The sequence below is a fragment of the Hemicordylus capensis genome, chromosome 3 (assembly GCF_027244095.1).
Source record: "Hemicordylus capensis ecotype Gifberg chromosome 3, rHemCap1.1.pri, whole genome shotgun sequence".
In the NCBI taxonomy this organism is placed as follows: Eukaryota; Metazoa; Chordata; class Lepidosauria; order Squamata; family Cordylidae; genus Hemicordylus; species Hemicordylus capensis.
This window is the reverse complement of record NC_069659.1, coordinates 207,697,199-207,711,738: the sequence shown is the minus strand read 5'-3', so window position 1 is coordinate 207,711,738 and position 14,540 is coordinate 207,697,199. Positions and strand designations below refer to the sequence as shown.

The 14,540-nt window shown below is 44.0% G+C and overlaps 1 protein-coding gene across 3 annotated transcripts in view; it reads left to right on the top strand.

Annotated features, from left to right (window-relative positions):
• Positions 1-14,540, top strand: part of POLR3A (RNA polymerase III subunit A) — an 82,435-nt gene that overhangs the window by 23,746 nt on the left and 44,149 nt on the right. For all 3 annotated transcript variants that reach the window (XM_053307541.1, XM_053307542.1, XM_053307543.1), the window contains exons 8-16: positions 940-1,076; positions 1,629-1,732; positions 5,411-5,552; positions 6,704-6,844; positions 7,574-7,643; positions 8,117-8,244; positions 10,997-11,135; positions 12,268-12,432; positions 13,636-13,808. In XM_053307541.1, the coding sequence (XP_053163516.1) occupies positions 940-1,076; positions 1,629-1,732; positions 5,411-5,552; positions 6,704-6,844; positions 7,574-7,643; positions 8,117-8,244; positions 10,997-11,135; positions 12,268-12,432; positions 13,636-13,808 (1,199 nt within the window). The remainder of the gene's footprint in view (positions 1-939; positions 1,077-1,628; positions 1,733-5,410; positions 5,553-6,703; positions 6,845-7,573; positions 7,644-8,116; positions 8,245-10,996; positions 11,136-12,267; positions 12,433-13,635; positions 13,809-14,540) is intronic.

Sequence of the window (14,540 nt, the reverse complement as noted above, 5' to 3'; positions counted from 1 at the left end):
GCCCAATATTGGCTATTCTGACTGGCAGTGGCATTCTAGGGTCTTGGGCAGAGGCCTTTCATAGCCCTGTTACCTGAGAACTATGAAAGGCCTCTGGGTATTGAACCTGAGACCTTCTGTACATGACAGGTGGTCTGCCACTGGCCCCTCCCTTGCAGAGCTGTAACAAATGTACATTGGAGCGATCGGTTTTTAGATTTGGGCACAGAGTGAGTGTTTAATTTTGCTTGAATTGGTTTGTGTTTGGAGCTCTCTGGATTTTCATTTATATATTTATTTCTTGGATTATTATCCAGCTTCTTGGACAAAACTCCTGAATCAGCTTTGTGTGGGAAGTAATAAGACCACCAGACTTAATTGTATGCCTAATCCCGATATCAGTTGTTGAAAGTGGGGAATAAACAGCTCCTCTAGGATCATATACTGTCGTCCTTGTGAATCAAGAAATTATACTAATTACTCACCTGGGCTTGCTAGCTTCTTTTGCTTATGATGCCAGACAGACTCTCTGTCTCTGGCTGTCTTCATCCTGGTATTAGGCAATAGGCTCCCCCTGCATCTCTCTGCCCTTTTATAGATATATCTCCCCACCCATGACCTTTCTTCTACCCCTCTCAGTTGTCTTGCAGCTCCTTATGCCTGAAACTCAGAAGACACCTTTTTCATGAAGCCCTTGGCTTTATCGCCTCAATCCTCATCCTCTACTGAAACTGAACTGAATGCATGTTCTTCCCTTCACCTCCCATCTTCCTCCTTCTGTTTAGAATGTAAAGTCCCTGAGGCAGGAACCTGCCTTATTCATTTTTCTGTAAAGCACCATGTATATTCATGGTACAATAAATAATGATGATAATGGATTTCGAGTCTATTTCCTTCACAGGCATTTTGGAAAATCGGCTAATTTTTACTTGACTAACTTCAACTTGCTCTTTTTCAAAGGTCGGTTTAGAGGAAATTTGTCTGGAAAGCGAGTGGATTTCTCTGGCAGGACAGTTATTTCACCTGATCCAAACTTACGAATTGATGAAGTTGCTGTTCCTGTTCATGTTGCCAAAATACTAACATTTCCTGAGAAGGTACTTAGAGAAAATAAATGTTTCCTTTTGTGGAGTGATCCCATCCCTTACTAACTCCTGGAACCTCTTCACGTGGTATCATCAGAAACAGAGCTCAAGCTTGGTCTGGATTGCCAGGCAAGGGAGATGCTAAACACTCTCTCATCTGGCCTGTGCCTTACTTCCTACATGTGGTGGGCTGTGGGGAGGGGATGCAAAGGTGAGACATGTTCCTAATCTTGTTGTGCATAGAGGCTTGGGGAAGAAGGGCTGCTGCCTGCATTTCTGGAGAAAGGTCCGAGGGGCAGCTTAACAACTTGCGGGCAAGGTAATATCTCTTGTATCCCGAGAAAGTTATTGAGAGTCTCCCAGTCTCCATTGGGCCACCTGGGTATCCCGGTTAATTCTTGATCACTTAATGTGCAGCGTTGCCCAACACAGGGGAGGGAGGACACAACTTGAATTCACCCAGGGCAGCAAAAAAAAAGTTGGGCCAACCCCTTCACAAAAAGTGTGGTAGCAGGAGTTTTTCGTTGCTGCTGCTGTTCTAACTCGGGGGCATTCCTGTTTCAGGTCAACAAAGCTAACATTGATTTTATGAGGAAACTTGTTCGGAATGGTCCAGAGGTTCATCCCGGAGCCAATTTTATTCAGCAGCGGCACACACCAATGAAAAGGTGCGGCTTTGTATCTGAAGTGGCCTTTTTCTGTGTTCTCAGTCACTTGACCTTGCATTCAAAGATAAGAATGGAACTGTATCAGAGGCTGGCTGGAACCTTTCTTGCTATCAGTTCCACTTCACTAACACTAGCCTCAGCTGGTCTTGTTTGTGTCTCTTCATGCAGAAGTATAGAACTTGTTTCTTGTACTGAATTCATTTTTGGTGTATTTTGCCTTGAAGAGCAGTGGTTCATCAAATATGCAGCACTTTATAAGCTAGGGTTCTGATCTAGCTGCTGGGGCTGTGACCATGGATACCTCTTCTAAAACAGTCACTGTGTTGATTAGGTCTTTGGCAGGAGTGTGGGGTGGTCATGGTGGAGAGGAGACTGCTCTCCATATTGAACAGCTGATAAGCCCAATTACTAGGACTGTGACCTTTAAATGAATAGATTAACAAATAGTAGGTAATACTATTGCTTATTTTTAATGCAAGCACTTAAAATGAAACAACTGCAGCTTGCAAGTACCAGTTAAAGAGGCATTTTCCCTCGCACTTCCCTTTCTCTTACAAATAAAGTAATAGCTCTTCAAAGATAGTACCTACTGCAGCTTATAAGTGTAGCTGTCTAAGATCAAAAAACAAATGCGTGTTTTTTTCAAAACTGAAGCTTTAATCATATGCAAATATGTTCTAGATTAATTGATTTTAAAATATACACTTAATTGACTAAGATTTCTTTAACCCTTATCTGGATTTTGGGGTAGATCTCCACCCCCAGCTGGGTAAAGGTGAGTTAAACAAGCAAACCACTGCACTCCCAGCTATGCTCTTGTTGTCAAACCCTTACCTGGACTCTGGTACACAGTGTATTCACAAGGATGGCTCCTCACCAGCTATGATATTTGTTATCAATAAAAATATGACACAGGGAAGAAAACTACCCCATAATGAATGGGCTTTCTGTGGTGGGGTAGTTTCTACCCTATTCTCATTATAAATCAATTGGGAGAAAAACCACCCCAGAAATGAATGGAATTCCTATAGTGGGGTGGTTTCTATCCCATGCCCATTTTAATCCATACAGAATGGGAGAGAACACCCTGTTTCTCTTTGGAAATTTCAGTTTTGCTTCCCTTTGAAAGTTCAATTGACCTTGAAAGATGAAAGTGTCAGAGGGACTGCAGAATTTTGTACTCCCGTTCAGGAAGATGACACCCCCCCCCACACACACACACACAATGCACACATCAGTGCTGAGGTGGGTTCTAGGTCCTCCAGTGAGAGGCCAGACTATAAGAGGAGTTGAGTCCAGGAGGAGGAGGCAGTGAATGAAACAACTCCCTTGCAATTTGAGACCTTGAGTGTCTGAAAGGGAGCCACTGCTAGTCAGAGTAGATGGACCAACTGTCAGACTCTTACGTTTATTTATTTTTTTTACATTTTATATCCCGCTCTTTCTCCAAGGAGCCCAGAGCAGTATACTACATATAAGTTATATTAAGTTTCTCCTCACAACAACCTTGTGAAGTAGGTTAGGCTGATAGGGAAGTGACTGGCCCAGAGTCACCCAGCTAGTATCATGGCTGAATGGGGATTTTAACTCTGGTCTCCCTGGTCCTAGTCCAGCACTCTAACCACTACACCATGCTGGCTCTCATTATTATTTTATTTTACACTTATATCCCGCTCTTCCTCCAAGGAGCCCAGAGCGGTGTACTACATACTCAAGTTGCTCCTCACAACAATCCTGTGAAGTAGGTTAGCCTGAGAGAGATGTGACTGGCCCAGAGTCACCCAGCTAGTATCATGGCTGAATGGGGATTTGAACTCGGGTCTCCTCGGTCCTAGTCCAGCACTCTAACCACTACACCACGCTGGCTCTAGGCAGCAGCTTCCTATGTTTCAGTGGAGGCACCTTGACCTAATAGAACTGAAAGTGTATCTTGGCCCGCTAGTCCTGGCTGGTGTGTTTCATGCCAATTATGAAGAGCTGCAGGGATTATAGGCAGTGCATTTTGGCCTTCCTACTTCTGTGCCACGATGCAGCTGAGATGGTTTGACTTGAGGTCATCACAAGTAATTTTAGGTTCAATGACAAAGCCACATGATGGTAGATAAGAGTGATTACCAAGCTGGCACCATTAGTGGTATCTGGACCTTGTTTGTGCAGCAGTTATAGCAGTGCTGCATTCCTGTGTCTGACCTAACAGTTGATGAGCAGCTTTAATGTTCCTGAGGTTCTGTTTCTTCTTGCAACAAATGTCAAGCAAGCCAAAGAAGTACAGTTTGAAAATATGGTGGTGCTGCAATGCAGAACCATCCTACCCACTAACAGGCCATGTTGATCTTGGGAAGCAAGCTGGAGGAGGACTGCAACAAAGACAAGTAGGGCTGCAAGTTGTGCAACAATGTATGTGGCCATGGAACAACACTTGAGGCAGCTTCAGGTGAATCGCCCCTCCACCTGCACTCCAAAACTGTTGGAGCACCTGTAGAGGGGTGATTCAGATTAGCATCCCTTTCATGTGATTGAAAGATCTGCCAAGATCGGATTGACACATCCACCAGTGACATCAGGGCACATGCCTTCTTGCCACAGCCCTGTTGTTATCACGTGTGCAGCTGTATTTGTCTGAACCTGCTCTCAAAAAAATTGTGGTGGAGAAAACGTTTTCCCCAGTGTACAGCTGGCAGAGGATCTCCTGAGCGAGGGTTATGTAGCCATTATGAGACACAACAAGCCAGACATACCCCCAGAGATGCAACCACATCCACAAAGGGAAGCACTGTCATCTGTGTTTGGCTTGGATGCACAGCAGATCATGGTCTTGTGTGTACCCAAGAAGTGTGTGCTCAAGGACATCTGACAAGAAACTAAGCAGGAGACTGGACTGCAGAAGGCACTTGACCAGCTTCCAGACGTATGATGATTGCCTTTAGATCAGTCACAGTGTGTCTGAAAACTGAGCTGTTGAAGTATGGATCCTTATTAGTGTGGGGTTTGAAGTGTTCATTTTTCTTAGCTGAGAACTCACATTTTCAGTGAGTTGTGCAGTCACACAGGCGCCATGCTTGGGATGTGGGGGGCACCGCTGCACTCCTCTGGAGTGGGTTCTGTGGCCTGAATAAGTTGGAGGGCATCCTTTATATCCAATGGGGCTACTTGGGAGTAGAACATCCTACTCATGTGTAAAAAAAAACATGACTCTGGAGAGGGTTAAATGAGTGGCACCCCTCATACTTCTTTGTTTGCACAGCCCCAGAAGCTTGATCAGGGTGGGGAACTGCAAGCACAGTATCCATTTGCAAGAGCAGGTTCTCAATGTTTGGACTGAGGCACAGATCTGTAACTTTAATAAAATAAAGTTAAAATGGTATGTAAAAGTGTCCAGCTATCGTTTTATTAAAAGAATTGCCAGTAGGGTTTGTTAGTCCTATAGAAGTGTCAGTGCAGCTTCAAATAAGTAGGCTCTTCATTAAAAAGTGGAAAGCAACCATTGCTCCCAAACAGTGTTCCCTCTAACAGGGATTCCCAGATGTTGTTGTCTACAACTCCCATAATCCCCAGCCAAAGGCCAGTGTAGCTGGGGATGCTGGGAGTTGTAGTGAACATCTGGAAATCCCTGTTAGAGGGAACAGCACTCCTGAGACTTTCCTTTCTATTACATTTTCTCCCCCATCCTTTGCCTAGGTACTTGAAATATGGAAACCGTGAGAAGATGGCTCAGGAGCTGAAGTATGGTGATATTATAGAAAGGCACCTCCATGATGGAGATATAGTCCTGTTCAACCGGCAACCCTCTTTACACAAACTAAGCATCATGGCTCATATCGTAAGCATCCTAACACTTGCTGTAGTTCCTTAGGGCCCACTGGTGTTGGGGTTCCCAGTGTTGAGTCCCCAGATGTTGTTGGACTACAACTCCCTGGGGTGGGTGGGAGCTGTAGTCCAACAATATCTGGGCACCTAACGTTGGGAACCTTTGCACTGGTATTCCTGAATTCTGTGCCAGGGGTTATTCTTGTGTGGAAGAATCAGGAATTGAAAACTAATAGTTGTTTATGCCACTGATAAGCTTGCAATGTGATTTATATCTTCGTCTTTGCAATTGTCCAAGAAGGACATGCACCATTCTTCCCTGTGCAATTTGGGTAACTATTCCATAAGTTCTGCATCTTCAGTTGTGTGTTATGAACACAAATGGCTGAAACAAGTCTCCATAGTCAAATGATCTAGGTTTAACAGTGTGGTATGTTAGTAAGATAAAAGGTAGGATTTTGGCTTCCTGGCAGACTCATGAGTAAAACAGGGTCTGTATATACAGAAAAATGAGGTAGTAGAATGAACTGTATCACTTCAAATTGCAGGATGGGAGGAATCAAATGTTCAGAGCTTCTACTTGTTAAAAATAGTTCCCCTATATCTAGAAAGCAAGTACATTGGGAGTAAATTTCTAGTCCAGACTGCTGTATTTGTTTTTTACTTGCAGGAAGTTTTGAACATAGGGAGAACATTCAAATCTGTGATCCTCTGTTCTGAAGTGGTTCAGTCCATTCTGAACCATTGCATTCTGCTGTATGTGTAGATAGATGCAGCCTATGCTGTAAATTGTGAAGATACTGCATATACTAGCAGCTGGCTGGTTTTGTTTCTTTAACAAATACATTGCCACAGATATGAGCCCAGGTTTCATAATGGCTTCTTATTCTCTCCTTATCTTCCTGTTGGGTAAAGTTCTGGCTCCTGGGTCTGCAGAACTTTAAATGGCTATAACTTGAGTGTCATCAAACCTCTAGCAATGCCTGGAAACAATGAAATGAAATTGCCATTTGGACCAACAGAGCACTTCTCTCCCTTTTTTAAATAAAACAGAAGCCATTTAAAAGCAAAGAACACAAATATTCCATGAATACTGGTGGCATATTCTGAATACCTCAGATTTTTTGTTCGGTTTCTCTCCTTGAGCTGATTGTGTCTTTTCAGGCGAGAGTAAAACCCCATCGGACTTTCAGATTTAATGAATGTGTCTGTACACCATACAATGCTGACTTTGATGGTGATGAGATGAATCTTCATCTTCCTCAAACTGAAGAAGCCAAAGCAGAAGCACTTGTTCTGATGGGGGTAAGCAAAGTACTGTTCCGCCTTCTTAGTGGAATAAGGTGGGGTGACTGGTTGCTGCTTAGTTTGGATTGCTGGTCATAACTTGCAAGAACTGGACATTGCAGTACAAGGTTCGTTCTTTGTTTTGCTACTGCCTCCCCACCCAGGTCTGTGCATCACTTGGGGTCCAACAGAGCTGTTGGATGCAATTCTACCATAACAGCAGGGAACCTCCAACAGTCAGAACTTTGGGGAGGCTCCCTGCTGTCATGGTCAAACTTCACTGGAGATTCCACAGCTGTATTAGACGCTGCCCTCCTTATTGATCTCTCCTCTACCTCTGCAGTATCATACTGCCTCCAACCCACCCCACCCCACCCCAAAAAATCCCCATCCCTAAATGGAGAACATAGCTTGTGATCAGGTATCGGACTGGGGCAAGGGACAGCTGTGGTGCATGATCTTCACCACAAAGGATGGAGGACGGAGGAGGAGGCAGTGAACAGGGAGGGTCTAACAGAACTGGCTTCCAACTGGTGACCTATAGATATATAGTGATTGCCGTTTGGAAGCCAAATGATGTACAAATTGAGTCTTAACATGTCTTGAAAAGAATGTAATTGTATTTTCATGGCCCTGTGAAAAATGGTTAGCTATAAATAAAACATGGGCCATGTTGTAGATTACACATTAATTAATGTGTGAAAGAGCTGATTTTTTCTTCTTCTCTCCACTCCTATGCCATCCCAGACCAAAGCAAATTTGGTAACACCAAGAAATGGAGAACCTCTTATTGCTGCAATCCAGGATTTCCTTACAGGTCTGTTTTGGAAGAGTGTGTGTGTATGCGCGTGTGTGAGAGAGAGGCGAGAGGGAGGGAGGGGAGTGTCTCGTTGGTTTGAATTCTTGCAGTTAGATTTTTCAAAGGGATTCTCAAATATTACTAACAATATATGTTAGAGCATACATGAACTGGGCATTCCTAGAACTTGTTTGACAGAAGCTGTACCTCCTGAGAGCTCAGATTAACCTGATGAAAGAGCTTTGATTAACATAGTGTCATTAGCATGAATGCCACATGAATATACTTCTCTTGCTGTGCAGAATATGGTACCTTGGTTACTCCAGTACTTATGGCCAAGGGACCAGTGTATGGCTAAGATGGGTCTCTGTGGTCTGTTTCATTTAATACATAAATAAATAAATTTATGGCTGCTATAATGTATATTAATGCCTTTTCAATTCTGTTCTATTGCACTGAAGTTTTTTGGTTTTTTTTAAATTCCATTCTAGGTGCCTACCTCCTCACACTGAAAGACACTTTTTTTGACCGAGCTAAAGCTTGTCAGATTATTGCTTCTATCCTGGTTGGCAAGGATGAAAAAATTAAAGTTAGTCTTCCATCTCCAGCAATTCTTAAGGTATGGGGTAATGCCATACCTTATTAAGGTATGGCATTATGGAGAGAGTGTGAGTTTTGTCACTATTAACTTGTCCTTTCGTGGATAGTATCCTTTTTTGCAGGCATGGGGTGTAGTAGATTTCATTGGTGCTGTTGTGTAATGCCACCAAAAGCCAAGCTTTGAGTCAGGGTAAGAAAGGCATATGGGATGGGTAGCAAACACCCTAATTAGAGGACAGTTTAGCATGGCTGTCTTTAAGCCTTTTCTTCTTTGCACTGACAAAAATCCAAAGCCATAGTACTTTGATCAGAAGAAACCTAATCCAAAAACCTTTGGTTTAAGATGAGTTGATGCTTTACGTTTTCACTTGTGCTCTAAAAAGAATGGAAATTGCAAGTTAAGGTGTCCATCTTTATACAGTCGGCTATATGATGATGACTTTAGAAATGAGGTTCCATGCACCTACACTTTGCCTTGATTAGAGATGCATCAGGCAGAAATTGATCAGGGCCAACTCTAGGAAGTGCTTAGGGAAACTGCACCTGTTAAATGTCTGCCTGGATGCATCCTTCCCCAGCCCAAAAGACCAAGGGAAAGTGTGCATGATTTCACAGGGATTGGGTGGATACCTTTGACTTCATAAACAATAGAATGTTCAGGGTTTATAATGGCAGAATGTTAAAAACACTCTCCATCTTAACTATACTGGCACAACTGAGCCAGTATAATCTTTACATAACTTATAGCTAGTAAGTGGGATTTGGACAGGATTCCCAAATGTAGAAATTTGGGTAGTGTATGCATTTTTACAAGGAAGAGAACTCCACTTGGTTTGTATTGTGTGCTTATATAGAATTGTGGGATATACATAGTCTTGTGCTATCCATGCTATGTGGCTTGTTCCCCAAGCTTTTGGATGGAAGGTAAAGCTGCTAGTTTGTTTTCAGGCTGGGAATCAATTGGAGGAAACACTTGAAGGCGAATGAGGCAGTGACAAGAAAACAGTGGTTGACATTCTAAAGAAGATTACTCAAAGTAGTCCCATTGAATTTAAAAGGATGAGTTAACAAACTCTTAATGTGGTTTTAAATTCAGGGGGACTACTCTGAGCAATTTTCCTCAGTATTTCAGCCAGTAAAGATATGTACCACATAGGTCTAGCATCCATTAATGCATTTTGTTTAGTTAATTCAAAGTTAGTTAAATGTTTAGTTGAACCTTAATGTAGATGCCTTATTGAAGTTATTGGCTCACAGACTAAATTACTCATGAGTACTGCCAGTGAAATTAATGTGGCAAGTTAATCATATTCCATTAATTTCAGTGGGACTACTTAGGAGTAATTTAATCTGATGTGAGCCATTGTGAGAGATATAAAATTAACAAAAGTGAACTTCCACTCATTGTTTGAAGAAAATGCTACATTTTTCTGATCTGGAGCATGGAATCTTCTAGATATATATAATTCGCTAAGACGTACTCGTGGCTACTCCCATGCGTGGCAGCTCTCGTGAGAGTTTGCGAGCAGGGAGGGGGAGAGGAAAGTGACAGTGGCGGTGGTAAAGATAATGCCACCGGGCAGCCGGCGGGGAGAGAAAGTGGGCAGGGAGGGAGAGAAAGCAGTGGCCTGGCAGTGAGAAGAAAGCAGCAGGTGGCCGCAAAAAAAGGTAAACAGGAGGGCAGTGGGTGGGTGAGAGAGGAAGCGGTAGGCCAGATGGCTGGCCGGAGAAATAAAATGACGGGCAGGGGGGAGAGTATGCGGTCGCAAAGGGGGGGAGGGTTCCGAGTGCCCAGACAGCCCAGTTGCTGCTCCTACAAGACCAGCCAATCAGGCAGTGGAGAGGGTGGCACAGCCTCCCTCTCTGGGCCCGCCACTTGGCCAGCCACTGCTGGCCAAATGACAGGTCGGACTGCAGTGGGGCTGCCTAAGCAGAGAGGCAAGGACATGACGCAGCCCTCTCCAGGGCGAGCGGAGGGAGGGACAAACGGGTGACTGGTGGGTGGGGGGGAGGAACGGGCAACCAGCGAGAGAGTGGGGGAGGAGAAACAGGTGACTTGCAAGTGGTGGGGGGAGGAACAGGCAAGCAGGGGGAGGGAAGAATGGGTGTCTAGTGAATGGGGGGGGGGGAACAAGTGAACGAGCAGTGGGAGGGATACCTGGGGTAGGAATGGGCAAGCAGTGGGGGGAGCCAAAGGCTGAGTGCATTAGTGCAGATCCTCTGTGTGGGTTCAGCTAGTCTACCATAATACAGTAAGTAAACTAGTACATACAATAACTTTTAAAGCCAAAAGTTTGTTTGCTGTAAATTAAATCAGTTCTTGTGAAAGATGGAAATATACATTGGTATTCATTTCAACTGAGCAATGTTGTTTTGGTTTTCTGTGTGTTCATTGCTTGTAGGAGAGCTATATTGGATTCACTCTAAGTGTAAAATGTCTGCTAGATTTAGATATGAACGCCAATGAAAAAGATATAATTTTTTTCTTCCTTCTGGTGTATGTAGGAGGAAGATAACACATCTGGATAGCCTGTATGGAGGGGGGATGGCGCAGATTCTTAGTTCGTGATTAAAGCTTTAGTTGATGGGTTAAAGCTTGTGCACCATTCTATATCCCACTGTAGCTTTGCTTCTACTAGTGCTCAGGTAGCTAAAGTGAAGTGGGAGATTATTTGGAGTTCCAAGAATAAAACCCAGTATGGAATGTTCCAGTTCTGTACCTGAAGCCATTGGGCATATTTTCCTAATCCTCCCTTCTTGTTCTCTTTCAGCCTGTAACCTTGTGGACAGGAAAGCAAGTCTTCAGTCTCATACTTAAGCCTAGTGACAGTTGTTCTGTCAAGGCCAACCTGCGAACCAAAGGAAAGCAGTATTGTGGCAAGTCAGAAGACTTGTGCAGTAATGATTCCTGTAAGTGGAAGTGGCTGTTCAACCTGTGGTTAGAAGTGAACAAAAATATCAATATTTTGAAACCTTTTTCCATCTTAAGATTTAAGTTTCAGTTCTGGGGTTTACCAGTTAACCCCCCAACCCGGTGTATTAGAGCATTGGTTTTCCAGCTGAAAAATCAAGACCAACAGGGTCCCACTCTGAATTAAAGGGGATTGTGCAAGTTGCACCAGCACCATTATATTGGTTCAGAATGTTTTCTGAGAGGGGAGAAATGAAGAAGAAAAGTGGGCATGAAGTAATCAAATTTAAAAGTGGGTATCATGTTGTAATTTAGGGCCAAAATGAGTCAATTCTGAAAAGATCAGACTACTACTACTACTAGATCAGACTACTTTTCCCTTCTAACTGGGAAAAGAGGCACCTTTTTAACATGGTGATTCTCTTTATTTAGCAGGGGAAGAGTAATTGGCCCTATCCACCCCCAGCACAGTATTTCCAGTGACTGTTGCTGGTGTCTGTCTGATGTTTCTTTTTAGAATGTGAACCCTTTGGGGACAGGGTTCCATCTTACTTGTTTGTTATTTCTCTGTGTAAACCGCCCTGAGCCATTTTTGGAAGGGCGGTATAGAAATCAATCAATCAATTAATTAAAAGCATCTTCATAGGTTCCTGGCTTCTTATTTTCTATTATTTTCAAAGCACTTGTGTATTTCTGATAGATGGACAGTATGGAGGAGTCAGCCGTTTCACCATATTCTTTGCATATTTTTACAGTTTTGTGTAGTTCTCGCTGAGACGGTAAACTTGTGTCTGAGCTATATTGCTTTGGACTTCAGGTGAGTGTTCACATGATGGGCTTACAAAAAAAAAAAAATCTTCCCAGATAGAACACTAGCATGTCAGAATGAGGAGTTCTAGCCTGTTGTCCTAGATATGCTAGGTTTAAAAAAAACATTTCTTTCGGTGTAGAGGGGATTATTTTGTATGGAGGAGCAGTCCATCAAGAGAGCCCTTGTCTGCTGTTTGAAGTGGTACAGCCAAGACAGAGATTTACTGCCTCAGTGAAAACTAAACCTTCTATAGACAAATGAGGGGTTGATAAAGCAGCATTGTCGGGATGCTTCAGTTACCCTTTTAATTGCTGTTTCAGATGTTTCAATCCATAATAGTGAGCTGATGTGTGGCAGCATGGACAAAGGAACTTTAGGGTCTGGGTCCAAGAACAATATCTTCTACATTTTGCTGAGAGACTGGGGGCAAGTGGAAGCAGCTGATGCTATGTCACGACTTGCAAGGCTTGCTCCTGTCTACCTCTGTAAGTACTTTCTAACAAGCATTTCCAAGTGTTCAACCCTTTCTGCTAGGTTTATGCTGAAGGAGTTTTTTAGTGCTGGCTTTACACAGCTGAGGAACACACCACCAGACAGGTCATTTTGCAATGTTAAGTAGAGATCTCTGAGAGGGCAGTGCAGTTGGATAGGAGTAGGGGTGTGCACAAATGGTTTGCAGCGAACTGGTCCACCATGAACTGGGCCAGTTCAAGCAACTCAATCGCGACCCGGACTGGCCTTCAGGAAGGTTGGCCGGTCCGCAGTCAAACAGAGCCCAGTCCGTGACAGACTAGTTCACCACAGTTCGATGATTTGAGGGGCTATGCTTGTAAAGGGGAATCTGGTGAGGATTCCCCTTTACAAGCAAAGGTTTCTACAGGGTGGCCAGGAAGCGGGGGTGGCAAGAGGGTACCTTTTAACAGTAAATGTAAGGGGCTTATCAGTCCAGTGGTGGCTGTGGTAATAGTACCGCCGCTCCTCGAAGGCCTCCCTGGCCCAGACCCAGTGTGTGTGTGCAACACTCCCCTCAGCAGCCCGCCCGCAACGCTCCCCCCAGCACCCCGCCCGCAGGTGGCGGTGTGAGTCCAGAACTGACCTGGTCTCCGTGCATGTACATGTTGTGTGACCATGCAAATGCCCTTTGCAGGTAAGCTGGTTCAGGGAGCACAGCATGTGTGCTGGGTTTGGGCCAGGGCGTCCCTCACTGGATTCCCCTTTACAAGCATAGCCTCTCAAACCATTGAACCAGTTCAAGCTGGGTTCAAACTATCAGACCCAGTCGAACGTACTGGGCCAGCTGGTCAGTTCGGCCGAACCAGTTCACGGGCCTGTGGTTTAGTCCAAATTGGACCGAATTGCAAAACGCTTCCCATGCGCACCGCTAGAGAGGAGGGCTTAGCCTGGCTTCAGTGGGCAACTTTGGGTCTTGGGAGTAAACAGCTGAAACCCTCAAGGGACTGATTTTGCTATATGAGACTGCACAAAACAAAGGGTTAATAGTTGGTTGCTTGGTGAGCCTTGTTGCCAGCAGGACAGCTACTAAAAATGTAAATATGGACTATTTTTGCTCATTGGTGTTTTGCATGGATAAAAATGTAAACCCTGGTTGTGAAAGGATTTTTCAGTAAAGTTCTCTGTGTAACATCTGAGCTGATGTGTACATTTGATCTTTCTTTGCAAACGTTTAGCTAACCGGGGATTTTCAATTGGAATTGGTGATGTAACCCCAGGACAGGGGCTGCTGAAGGCAAAATATGAACTTCTAAATGCTGGTTATAAGAAATGTGATGAATATATTGAAGCTTTGAATACTGGCAGGCTGCAGCAGCAGCCTGGTTGTACAGCAGAAGAGACACTAGAGGTGAGTTGTATATCTGTTAATAAAGAATGGTTAATAATTCTGAGTAATGAGTCTGTGTTGTTCAGAACCTCTGAGTTGTATACTGTTTGTTGGTTGCTTTGTATTTGATAGATGAAGCCTACAAAGCATATTCGTTAAATTTCTGATTCAGCAAGTTGTTTATTTGGGATCTGGCCACTTCGAATTCTTCTCTCTTCCCTTTGGGGGCTGTTCAGATTATAGTCTTCCTTACCACTTCCCAAGATAATGTCCTGGTAAGGATCGGGGGCTGATCTTGGGCATAGGTATCCTCCTTTTTCCTGCCCTCACATGCTCTGCTCCCCACAGAGAGGTAAATGATGCCAGGTGGGTGGAACACATTATTGTTTGAATGTGGAATTCCCCTTAGCCTGAGAATTATTCACTTTTTTCCAGTGTGACCAAGGAGACAGCATGAGGCGGTGCTAATCTCTCACCAGGGAGAGAGTATCCTCCAAACAGGCCCTCTAATACAGACTTGCAAACAACATTTTAGATTTGATATTTAGACAGTAGCTCTACAAATACAAGGGAAATTGAGAAAGTTTTCAGATGATAAAATGTGGAATAGTAGTTAGGGATGTGCACGAAACCTTTATGGTCCTCTGAACCAGTTCGAACGATTGGTGGTTCTGCCTGTTCGAAGGCAGGGGTTTGACTTTAAGGGGGAGGGAGGCCTCCTTACCTCTCCCTCCGCTTTCCCCCCACTGGCGC